Here is an 11049-nt window from a genome sequence, read left to right on the forward strand (position 1 = left end):
GTTCCTTGTCCTGAAGTCTCTACCTTCATTCAGTCATGACCTGGGTCTGAGGTTGAGCACTCTGAAGGCCCAGGACCATGAATTTTAGTGGAGATGCCATCCTGGGTTCTTCTCAAAAACTTTTTTTTTTTTTTTTTTTTTTTTGAGACAGGGTTTCTCCGTGTGGTTTTGGTGCCTGTCATGGATCTCACTCTGTAGACCAGGCTGGCCTCAAACTCACAGAGATCTGCCTGCCTCTGCCTCCCTAGTGCTAGGATTAAAGGTGTGTGTCACCACCGCCTGGCTCTCAAAAACCCTTGCTCCTTGGCTGGTGCAAACTGCAAAGGCCTTGATTTCTCCCTAGGGCTTAGTCTGGCTGAGTCGCTCCCCTCCAGTATGATAGCAGCTCTCCCAGTAGGACCCTAAGTCTTCACTGCTATTATGATCCCTGTCTTCTTAAGACAGGCTCAGCTCCCAAGACAGTGAAGAGAGTGATTCTGCTCCAGAACCCTGGACCTTGGTGAAGAGGGCATCTCTAAGCTAGGTTAGCCTCACAAGATGATCAGATCCCAGGACAAGATGATCAGATCCCAGGACAAGAACCCAAGTACCAACACAGGGAGACAGTGCCACTCTGGGGCTCCGAAGACTTGTAATCTTGGGGTGCCTAAAAATGAGGTGGAAATGCAGGTGCCAAGGGCATCCAGGAAGAGGAAAGGTGAATTTAAGGAGAGGTGAATTTGGAGTACAGACTATTAGTGAAGGGTGCCAAAGCCCATGGAGATCCGTCCTTGACATATCAGATCCGAGGACCCACAGAGTGATAATGAGCTCCGTCAGCAGGTGGCGCCTGAGAGCAAAGACTGTGTTTACCTCCCAATACCCACCCTTGACCTGAAGTAAACCCGTGAGACATGAGTGTGAAAGTAAGCGTCATCTCGGTTAGTACATCACAGCATCCAGTAGGTGTCATAAACAGTCTGCCCAGAATCCAAGCCGGAAGCCACCACAGAAATCCTAGACACAGTTTGTCTGGGGTCGAGGCTTCTTCCTGAAAGAGGAGGACCCTGGGCTGCCCCGCCACCTTTTATTATAAGATTTATTTATTATGTATACAGCATGTATGACTGCAGGCCAGAAGAGGGCGCCAGATCTCATTACAGATGGTTGTGAGCCACCATGAGGTTGCTGGGAATTGAACTCAGGACCTCTGGAAGAGCAGTCACTGCTCTTAACCACTGAGCTATCTCTCCAGCCCATGGGCTGGCCCTTTATCCTGACTAAGGACTCCCTAGCTTGTAACTCTGCACCCTTCCTGGGTGCTCTGGGCACGTGGAGCCAGAGGTGGGCAATGCTTGGTTACTGCCTGCCAGTGCCTGCTAAGTGAAAGAGGGCCCTCTGAGGATGCTTGTCAGCTGCTATCTCCTACAAGAGGCCAGAAGCCTTCCTAGCTGCGCATGCCCTGCACTATCCCCACAGCTCCTCTTAGGAAGGAAGAAGCCAGGGAAACCCTGAGTAAGTTCAGCACAGGACCAGTCAGGGAACAGAGAGTCAATGCACAATTGCCGCCATATGCCCTTTATTGACTCCACTGTGAACAGATGTGTGAGGGTACCAATTACGTGACGAGCAGAGTGACAGGTCAGGGCCACTAGCCAGGATAAGGGACAACTGGGAAGGGCAGAGCACATGCATACTTTCCCCCCAAGAAAACAGTGTATGAGAGAATTCAGTCCTTCAACTCTGACTTCGAAGAGCTCGTACTTCGTGGAGTCCTGCTCTTAGTACCTGTCCTCTAACTTCTTTGGCTGCTTATGATGATGATTATGATCAGTGTGATGATGGAGACGACCACAGCACTGATGTTCAGCCGCTTAGCAGTTGTAGCATAGGCTTGGGCCCCAGTCATATCGCCCACCATCTTCCTGTCCCTGGCCTGGAAGAGAGCAAATGATCAGTGTGACCTTGGAGCAGTCATCTGAGAGCCAGGTGCTCTGCCTGAGTTCCCCCATTGTCCTTCCTACCCACCTTAATCTCCTCCCTCAGGTCAAGGACCCCCTCCTTTCACATACCCGGACTATCCAACAGAGCCCAGCACTGTCTGCTCACCCTATCATGGGGTAATTTTCTGTAAGCCCCACTTTCATACAGACTGGTGCCCCATTCCCAGGGTAAAGGGGCATTCCACAGACTAAGCAGTAAGGAGAATTCCTCTAAACTAGAGTGGAGACAGTGTTACCCCAGAATCCCTAGGCAGCCCCACCCTTTGCCTACCTAGGAGAGTCTCCAAGACACATAAAACCCTCATACACTATATGCTATATACACAGTCTATACACACAAACAGAAGTACATTCAGGACACCAAACACAGAGTGTCACACATGCACAAACAAAAGGCTATACCTGTCCCAGGTACCCCTTGGGCAGGAAGAACTTCAATCACACACATACCTTCTTGTCCCATCACCCCCACCTCAACGACACTCACCTTCACAGAGAAGATGTAGGCAATGAAACCCAGGCAACAGCTGTTCAGGAACACCGTGTTAAATGTGGACCAGGTAACATAATCCACTGGGACATTGTCGCTGTTGATGGTAACCACGGTGGATCTTGAGCCAGGGTCCTCCTTGACCGTGTTTTGTGCTTAAAGGAAGCTTTTATTTTAAAGAAGTCAGAAGTTCCTGTGGATAGAGGAGTCCTGGGTGCTTATATATAATCTTTTGCAGAGTGAGGTCTGGATGCTGTGGGATGGGCTTGGTAGGAAATAGCCCCCATTCTCAACAGCCTCTTTAAAGTTCTGCTTTCTCAGAAATTTCTATTCCTGTTGTTTGTAAACCAGTGAATTATCTGGGAAGTGGGATGTGGAAACAGATTACTGACTCCTAATTACAGTAGGAGAGTGTTCTAGAAGAACAAGGGTCAGGAGAACTTCTTGTGCTGGAACCCAAGTCAGTACTTGGCCCGCCACCTCCCTGCTTAGAATAAGTGTACTGGTGATTTCTCCAGGCCTGGGAGTCTCCCCAGCCCAAGCCAAAAGCTGTAGCAGCCAGTTTCCTAGTCAGGACCCCATAGCTATCCCTAGATATCCTCTACCATGCTATCCCTAGAACACCCAGAGCTAGTCCTCACTGTAGGAGCAGAAATTCATGCCCTTTTACTGGCTGACACTTGATTTGGACCAGTGCTGGAGAGTGCTACAAAGTAATGTCATTCTTGTTGTCTCAGAGCCAATGGGCAATATGGTACCTTTCAGGCCAAGGCTCTGCTCACAGGCTGAAGAGGGGCCGTGTTGGGAGATTGGACTATTTATTCCAGGCACATGGCAGTGTCCTTGCAGTGTTGGACTAATATATTTGGGCGATCTCACCTTTCCTTCTCAACTTTCATCATTTTTATTAAAAGACTTGGAGTTTGGGGGAGAGATGGGTGGATATGGACCACACCTAGTGGGGCTGCAGGAGGTGCAATATCAAGTTGGCCAAGGCCTTCCTGAAATTGCAATCTTTTCTTCTTGCCTCAGCACACCCTCTCGGAAAGATGGGGCAATCGGACCAGAGAGAGGTAAGTGAATGCTTGCAAGTGACAAAGTGCCATTCAGTTCCCCCAAATAGCAGAAATGACCATCCTGGAATGGTCCCCAGCCCTGGCCCCAGGCTCTCTGGTCACATTGCAGAAGCGAAGCTACCATCTCCTTCTGTTCTCCCCCAGGACCAGTAGTCTCCAGCATGGCAAGGCCCAGGGGCCTCCTTGTCCTGTCCTGTCAGTCTGGACTTCTGGGTCCCTTGAAGCTACTGTCCTGGCTCTTCTCCAGGGTGGTTTTTGTGACCGTGAGCCTCTCAAATGTGGTGAGTTGTACTTACCAAGTGCGTGAAGTATAAAAAGCACATGCTGGATTTTGAAGACTTTCTAGTATCTAATTGGTTTCAGATCTGATACTACCCTGACAAAAAGCAACTTAGGGGGAAAAAAGGGTTTATTTGCTTACAGTTCCAAGTCACCACCATCATTCCAGGAAAGAAAGGCAGGAACTCATGCAGCTAGCCACATTGCATCTGCACTAAGGAGCAGAGAGAGAAACGCATCCTTGCTTGTTCACCTACCTGCTTGCTCTCAGCTAGCTTTCTCCTCTCTTGGCTTTCCAGGCACCCCTGCCTAGAGAACGGTGTTCTCCACAATGGACTAGATCTTCCTCTATCAATTAACAAACTAGACAGTCCTTCGTAGATAGGCCTCCAGGCCAACCTGATCTAGAGAATTCCTCATGAAGACTCTCTTCTCAGGTTGTGTCAATTTGACAGTCAAAACTAACAACACTTCCTTAAAGGGAAAAAAGACACTTTTTAGATAAAATACAGCACATGTATTTCATCGATAATTTTGAAAAGATTTACTTTTACAAATCTGAAGTATGTATGTCTTTGGGGGAGTATGTGAACATGAGTACAGGTGCCTGAGGAAACCAGAAGAGGGTGTCAAGACACTCTGGACCTGGAGTCATACATCATTGTGAGCTGCCTAACGTGGGTGCTGAGAAACTAAAACTTTTTGCTTATTAAATTGTGTGTGTGGTCATTTTCTTGAGCCCCCAGACCCACTCCTAACACTTTCTTCTTTGGACAGTGCAGCTAAGCATATGTGGACATGCACATGAGCTATGGGGCGTCTGTGTAAGAGCTCTGGTTTCTCGGGTCTGACTTGCCACATCCCTGATCATGGCAACACATGCTATGGAGTGGGCTTCTCAACATGGCGACTGCCCGAGGGAGAAGCACAGAATCCCTTCAGCAACAGTCCTGCATGGAGAGCAGGCAGTGTGTCCTCTGCTTGGGCTGAAAGAGACTAACCCATGTGTAGCCAGACAGCAAATGTGCGCAGGGTCCACTTCTTGCAGCTGCCTTCATACTCTGGCAACCCAGGTTGGGGAAAGATCCAGTCAGTGGGAAAACAGGAATGAAAGGAATCCATGCCAATCCCTTCCTTCCTAACCAGTGGACGGGGAAAGTGTGCAGACCCCGTGGACTGAGTGGATGGGAGAATATAACTGTAGTATTGTTACTACAGCCGGCCTGCCACCATGAAGGAGCACCCAACTGGGGGCTGGACAGCAAGGTTCAGAAAGAGATGAGGGGGACCCTCATCCACTGAAGCCTGAGGAGAACAGGGGTCCCTCTTTGTGAACAGGCACTCAAGAGCCAAAGTACAAGGCAACTGTACAGAGGACAGCTATGAGGGCAGACACTATGTGACTGTTGCCATGTGACTCTGAAATCAAACGGGGTTCCTTAAAGCTGATGACATGTATGAACTAGTTTGTACTGTCTCTTGAAATACCAACTCAGGCTGTGACAGCTATAGCCCCAGTCTGCCTCTGCCTGGTTTCTATTCTGCAGTCTCTAAGACTGGGTATGTTATCATAAAGAATTGAGGTTCATTTGGGCTCCTAATCCTGGAGACTAGAAGTCCCCAAGTTGACCAGCTTCCCAATGATAATCCCTTTGCAAGGATCATCCCTCACCATGAGAACTCCTCAAGGCCCAGTGTAGTGGGATACTGAATATAATTAAGCCAGCTCATGAAAGTATTCCTAAGAACACTGTAAGTGCTAAAACTATCTTGGGTAAACTGGTCTCTGGACCTTCCTATACAGTGTGTCCCTGACCTAAAGGTTATGAGAACCGCCTGGCCACTGGACTGCAACCTCTCCACCTCTGTAGACAATGCTTTCTTACTGCAGATGCCCACAAATACTTTTCTGTGTACATCACAATTGCAGGTTTGCCTTTAAAATCTCAAACAAATTGGAGGTCAAGGCTGCTTCCCACTACACTGCCTAGGATAGCCCAGCCAGCCATAAATGGAGACTCTAGATGACTTATTTGCGCATTTCTGTAGTTTTTCTCTTTAGATACCCCACCAGCACCTCTCAACACCATCTAATGATGACCAACCTCAACATGAACTCTGGTGAAAACCAGCCACACCCAAGCCACGGCCATATCTCTGTCTCCACTGGCCAAAAGGGGCTGAGAAAACTATGTAGATCTCACAGCCACAAAGAATACCCTGGGGACAGGGAAGAGAGTATGGCATCCCACACACACACACCCAAGTCTTGTGCGGAAATATCCAGCCCTGGGGTCAGGACCTGCCATCACCTTCCCAGTTACCACAGGGCCACCCTCACCCTCAAATCAGTCGGCTTCAGAACTGCTCCTCAACTGAACAGTTGTGGGGGCAGAGTCTGATTGTAGTCAGAGTCCTGCTTGAGAGGTGATATGCTGAAAGAGAACAGATAGTACAGCACGTACTGTGAAACCACTATGCCAGAAACACACAGGCGCGTTTATATCTTCCCACAATGTCAGAAAGTATTGACTGGCAATAAATTGACAAGCTATGTCAGTTTTATTTGCAGTCATTGGCCAGATGAATCTGATTTCCCTCTCTCTATGTCTCTGTCATCTGTCTGTCTTCCCCCAACCCTCTCTCTGTTGGTGTGTGTGTGTGTGTGTGTGTGTGTGTGTGTGTGTGTGTGTGTGTGTGTGTGTATCCTCTCTTCCTCCCTCCCTTCCTCTCTCCCTCTAGACAAGGTTCTCACTGTGTAACCTAGCTTAGAATTATTTAATGTAGAACAGGCTGGCCTCAGACTCACAGAGATCCATCTGCCTCTGTTTCCCAAGATTGAAGATAGAAAGTATGCACCACCACGCTTGACTCTTGATAGCTGGCTGTTGGCAAAACAGCTTGCTTATTTATTTGTTTGTTTGTTTGTTTGTTTATTCATTCATTCATTCATTCATTCATTTATTTAGGTTTTTCGAGACAGGATTTCTTCATGTAGTTTTGGTGCCTGTCCTGGAACTTGCTCTGTAGACCAGGTTGGCTTCAAAATCACAGCGATCCGACTGCCTATGCCTCCCAAGTGCTGGGATTAAAGGTGTGTGCCACCACCACCCAGCCAAAACAGCTTTGTTTGGTTGTTTGTTTGTTTGGTTGGTTGGTTGGTTGGTTTTTTCAGGGTTTCTCCATGTAGCCCTGGCTGTATTGGAACTCACTTTGTAGACCTCGAACTCATAGAGATTCTTCTGCCTCTGCCTTCTGAGTGCTGGAATTAAAGGTGTGTGCCACCACCACTGGGCAACAAACCAGCTTTTTAATTCCAATCTTTATTAACTCCACATTATACTTCACATACATTAGTATCTATTACTGTAAAGAATGGCCACAAGGAGCTGAAGAGGCTGCAGCAGGTTTGGGGGAGTTCTGGTGAGTCTCCCTGAGAGACAGAAGCAGGAAGCTGATAGGGCTGTGAAGAAGGTCTCTGCAGACAGGCAGAGTCACATAATGAACTCCCATTGGAAGGTGGCTGAAAACACCACTACAGAAACAGGCCCCATGGTCACAGGTTTGAGTTTTGGAGTCGAGTCAAGCTACAGAAGCAAGGTGCAAGACCACATCCAGACAGATGACTGGGAAGATAAACAGGGGACACTTTGAGTAGGCTCCATCAGCATGGGGTAGGGTGGGAGGTGTGTGTTTGTGTGTATGTGTGCGCCTGCAGAGCTGAGCCCCTGGAATAGTTGAGAGTTCTCTGTTGGTTCCTCAGTGCTTAGTGGGCAGATTACTGGTAGGGCTGTTACCACCTCAACGTTACTTGTCTTTTGTATGGAGTCCAGATGAGACTCGTGCACCCTTCCTTGGTCTGGTGTGTTTAATTAGTCCTCGGCCCCAGCCGTCTATGTGAGATTTTACTATGTCCCTGTGTTCATATGATCCCAGTCTGCTTTGCTAAGTTTTTTGACATGGCACTTTTTACTTTTAAAATAGTTTATTTGATGCTGGGCCTGGTGGAGCATGTCTTTAATCCCAGCATTTAGGAGGCAGAGGCAGGTGGACGTCTGTGAGTTTGAAGCTAACTAGGTCTACATAGCGAGTTCTAGGCCAGCCAGGGCTGTGCAGCCAGACCCTGTCTGAAAACAGAACAAAACAAAAACAAGCAACAAGAAAAGCATCTAGCCATCAAACCAAAGAAGATCAAATATTACTTTTGCTCAATGCTTCATGCTGAATTTAATAGCCAGTCAGCTTAATTAGTTTAATATCTCTCTTTTTAGGATTAAAAAAAAAAAAAAAGTGATGTTCCAGGGACCTGTCTGAAAAAATACCAGAGGAAGTCCAAGACAAAAAAAATTTATAATTTTATTTTGGGATGTTTATTTTTAAAAAAATCAGCCAGGCCTGGTGACATACTCCTTTAATCCCAGTTTTTAGGAGGCAGAGGTAGGCAGATCTCTTTGAGTTCAAGACCAGCCTGGTCTATATACTGAGTTCCAGGCTGCCATGGCTACCCAGTGAGACACTGTCTCAAATTAAATAAAGTAATTAATTAAATTAAATAGTTTAAGCTTGTAACTGACTATACAGGGTTACAGGTAATTGAGAAATACATCTTAGTTATGCATTTAACAAAAATCATAACTTAAATATTTCAGAAGCAGATGAAGAATTCAAAGGCAGATGAATTTAGCATTGCTGTAAAAGTTAAAAGTTGTGGCCCTTTTAATAGACAGACTTAGATAGGGGCGGTGGCACACACCTTTAATCCCAGCACTCAGGAGGCAGAGGCAGGCAGATCTCTGTGAGTTCGAGGCCAGCCTGGTCTACAGAGTGAGTTCCAAGACAGCCAGGGCTGCTTCACAGAGAAACCCTGTCTTGAAACTCCCCCCCCCCAAACCTCCAAAAGTGGGGAAAACTAGGCAGGCTTAAGCTCTTTGTGACCAAGAACCTATAGCATGCGCACACAGAGCACGCACGAGCATCTTTATAAAACTTAAAATCTTCCTTCCCTAGGCCAGTAACTTAAAAAAGAAAAACCTTTTCAGTCACTTACTGAGACCAGAACAAACTAAGGAAATGTTGTCATTTTAGCTGGACAATAAAAGTCTGATTTCTGTTTACTTTCTTGTTAACATATGTTTGGGTTGGGCATGGTGGTTGACGTCACAGTTCCAGCCCTTGAGACGATGAGACTAAAGTGCTGCTGTCGGTTCTAGACTGGCCTGGCTACAAAGTGAGATGGATCTCAAGACACAAACAACAACGAAACTCATTTTGGCAATCTTCTATAAAATTCCATTTCTGCCAGCTGATGGCAAGCCCCCACTCCCTTCCCTCTCCATTTAGCTTGCTTCTTCCTTCATTTCTGCTGAAAGCACCTCCAAGACTACACAGAATAAGTCCTGTAACTGGAAGCGTGCTCCTGGTCTCATAGTTACAGCTACCCTAACGAAGGCTTCTCCACTATTGCATCATCGTGGGGGTGGGTTCCCTCCCTGGTTAGTACTGCTCGTTATCCTCCACCAGCTGGAATCCTCGGTGGATCCCATTCGCCTTAGTTTTCCGGTGACTACCAGGAAGAAAGAAAGCCGGTCAGTGCTGTTTATCACGGACAGCACTCTTCAGGTTGGCACACCTGAAAGCTGTGCCGTTTCACAGTTTTTGTGAACTGTGCCGTTTCACAATTTCTGGTAACCTTGCTTTTTCCAAACACAAGATTACAGTGGGTCAAACCATGTTTGCTAAGCATACCCGAAACCGTATAGCTCTTCCTTGAGTACACAAGTTTCCGAATTGTATCTGCTTTTTAAGAGACCTAGATGATCACAAACATTATTTAATTTGACTTGCAAGAATCTATGGCCATAAATTACCAAAGAGACTAGGAAGGTGTTAGAAGTCAACAGCACCATGGCAGACTTGCCATCTTGAGGTGGTTTTGCTCATTAGCAACTTCTGTAACTGATAAAGTGTATTTGCCTCCCGATCTCCAGGAGGGTTATACATTGTCTGTCTATACTGTACTCAAGGCTAATGGCTCCACATACACGCCTCTTTTCATTCAGCTGGCAAGCTTCGAAGTGCTTCTGTTTACTGGCGGCTTGAAGACACTGGCTCGCTTTTCTTACCCATATCTGAGAGTTTTAGGAATGCTCGATTTATTTAAGCACTTATTTTTTTAAAACATATTTTTGTTTGTTTTTGTTTTTTCCAGAAAGAGTTTCCCTGAGTAGCCCTGGCTATATTCTGGAACTCCCTTTGTAGACCAGGCTGGCCTCAAACTAACAAAGATCCACCTGCTTCTGCCTTCCGAATGCTGGGGTAAAAGGTGTGTCCCACCACCCCCCAGTTTCTTTAAACCTATTAAGTAAAGCTCCTTTACCTTTTTTTTCCAGTAAATACATAACCTAAAGTTGAAATTTTACCTCTTTAATAGTACTGCTGACCACTGAGCAATGTTATTTATAGACAGAATAAAGAGGATATGAACTATAACATCATAAAGATAGGGCAGAGGAAGTAATCCCAGTTTCTTCTGGAGTCTTAGGTCAATATACCCTGATAGCAGGTAAGACTTGACTCTGATGACTTTGGTCAATAATTTTATCAATTAATTAAATTTATGAGAATTGGAATGATGCCTACACTCAACATGTAATGATTTACTTTCTAGGGCTTTGTGTCCATCATGTCATTGTCAGGAGACATAGCCTAGCACGGCTGTGCGCAGCCTGAGGCGTCCCTTGCCCTGAAGGACCACCACTCAGATACAGCCAGATCCCTTGCCAGGTAGTCCTTTTGTTCGTATGTTTGCTTTTTGATTAGCCCATGATGAATGCTTGCTCGTCCCTGAGTTTCTGTAACATTAATGTTTTCAAGCTTTAGAAAATGTAGAAACAGCCAGGCGGTGGTAGCGCACACCTTTAATCCCAGCACTCGGGAGGCAGAGATAGGTGGATCTCTGTGAGTTCGAGGCCAGCCTGGGCTACAGAGAGAGTTCCAGGAAAGGCTCCAAAGCTACACAGAGAAACCCTGTCTCAAAAACAAAAACAAAAACAAAAGGAAGAAAAAGAAAATGTAACAACAAAAGTTTAAGGTTCAAAAACTCAAAACAAAGATTTTTTTTTTTAAATAATTAATGTTGTCAATGCCAACCAGAGAAAGAAAAATGTGGCAGGGGTGGTGTAGTGACTCCCATCTGTAACCCCAGCACTAAGGAGGCCATGAC

General features: G+C 46.3%; 1 protein-coding gene across 1 annotated transcript; it reads right to left on the reverse strand.

Moving 5' to 3' along the window:
- Positions 1-1774: 1774 nt before the first annotated feature.
- Positions 1775-3132, reverse strand: LOC118577512 (interferon-induced transmembrane protein 3-like). The gene is made up of 3 exons (XM_036177721.1): positions 3114-3132; positions 2470-2627; positions 1775-1915 (listed from the first exon to the last, which is right to left on the reverse strand). Exons 1-3 carry the CDS (start codon positions 3130-3132, stop codon positions 1775-1777), a joined length of 318 nt encoding a protein of 105 aa, XP_036033614.1.
- Between the last annotated feature and the right edge of the window lie 7917 nt (positions 3133-11049).

This window comes from Onychomys torridus, chromosome 1, assembly GCF_903995425.1.
Source record: "Onychomys torridus chromosome 1, mOncTor1.1, whole genome shotgun sequence".
In the NCBI taxonomy this organism is placed as follows: domain Eukaryota; kingdom Metazoa; phylum Chordata; class Mammalia; order Rodentia; family Cricetidae; genus Onychomys; species Onychomys torridus.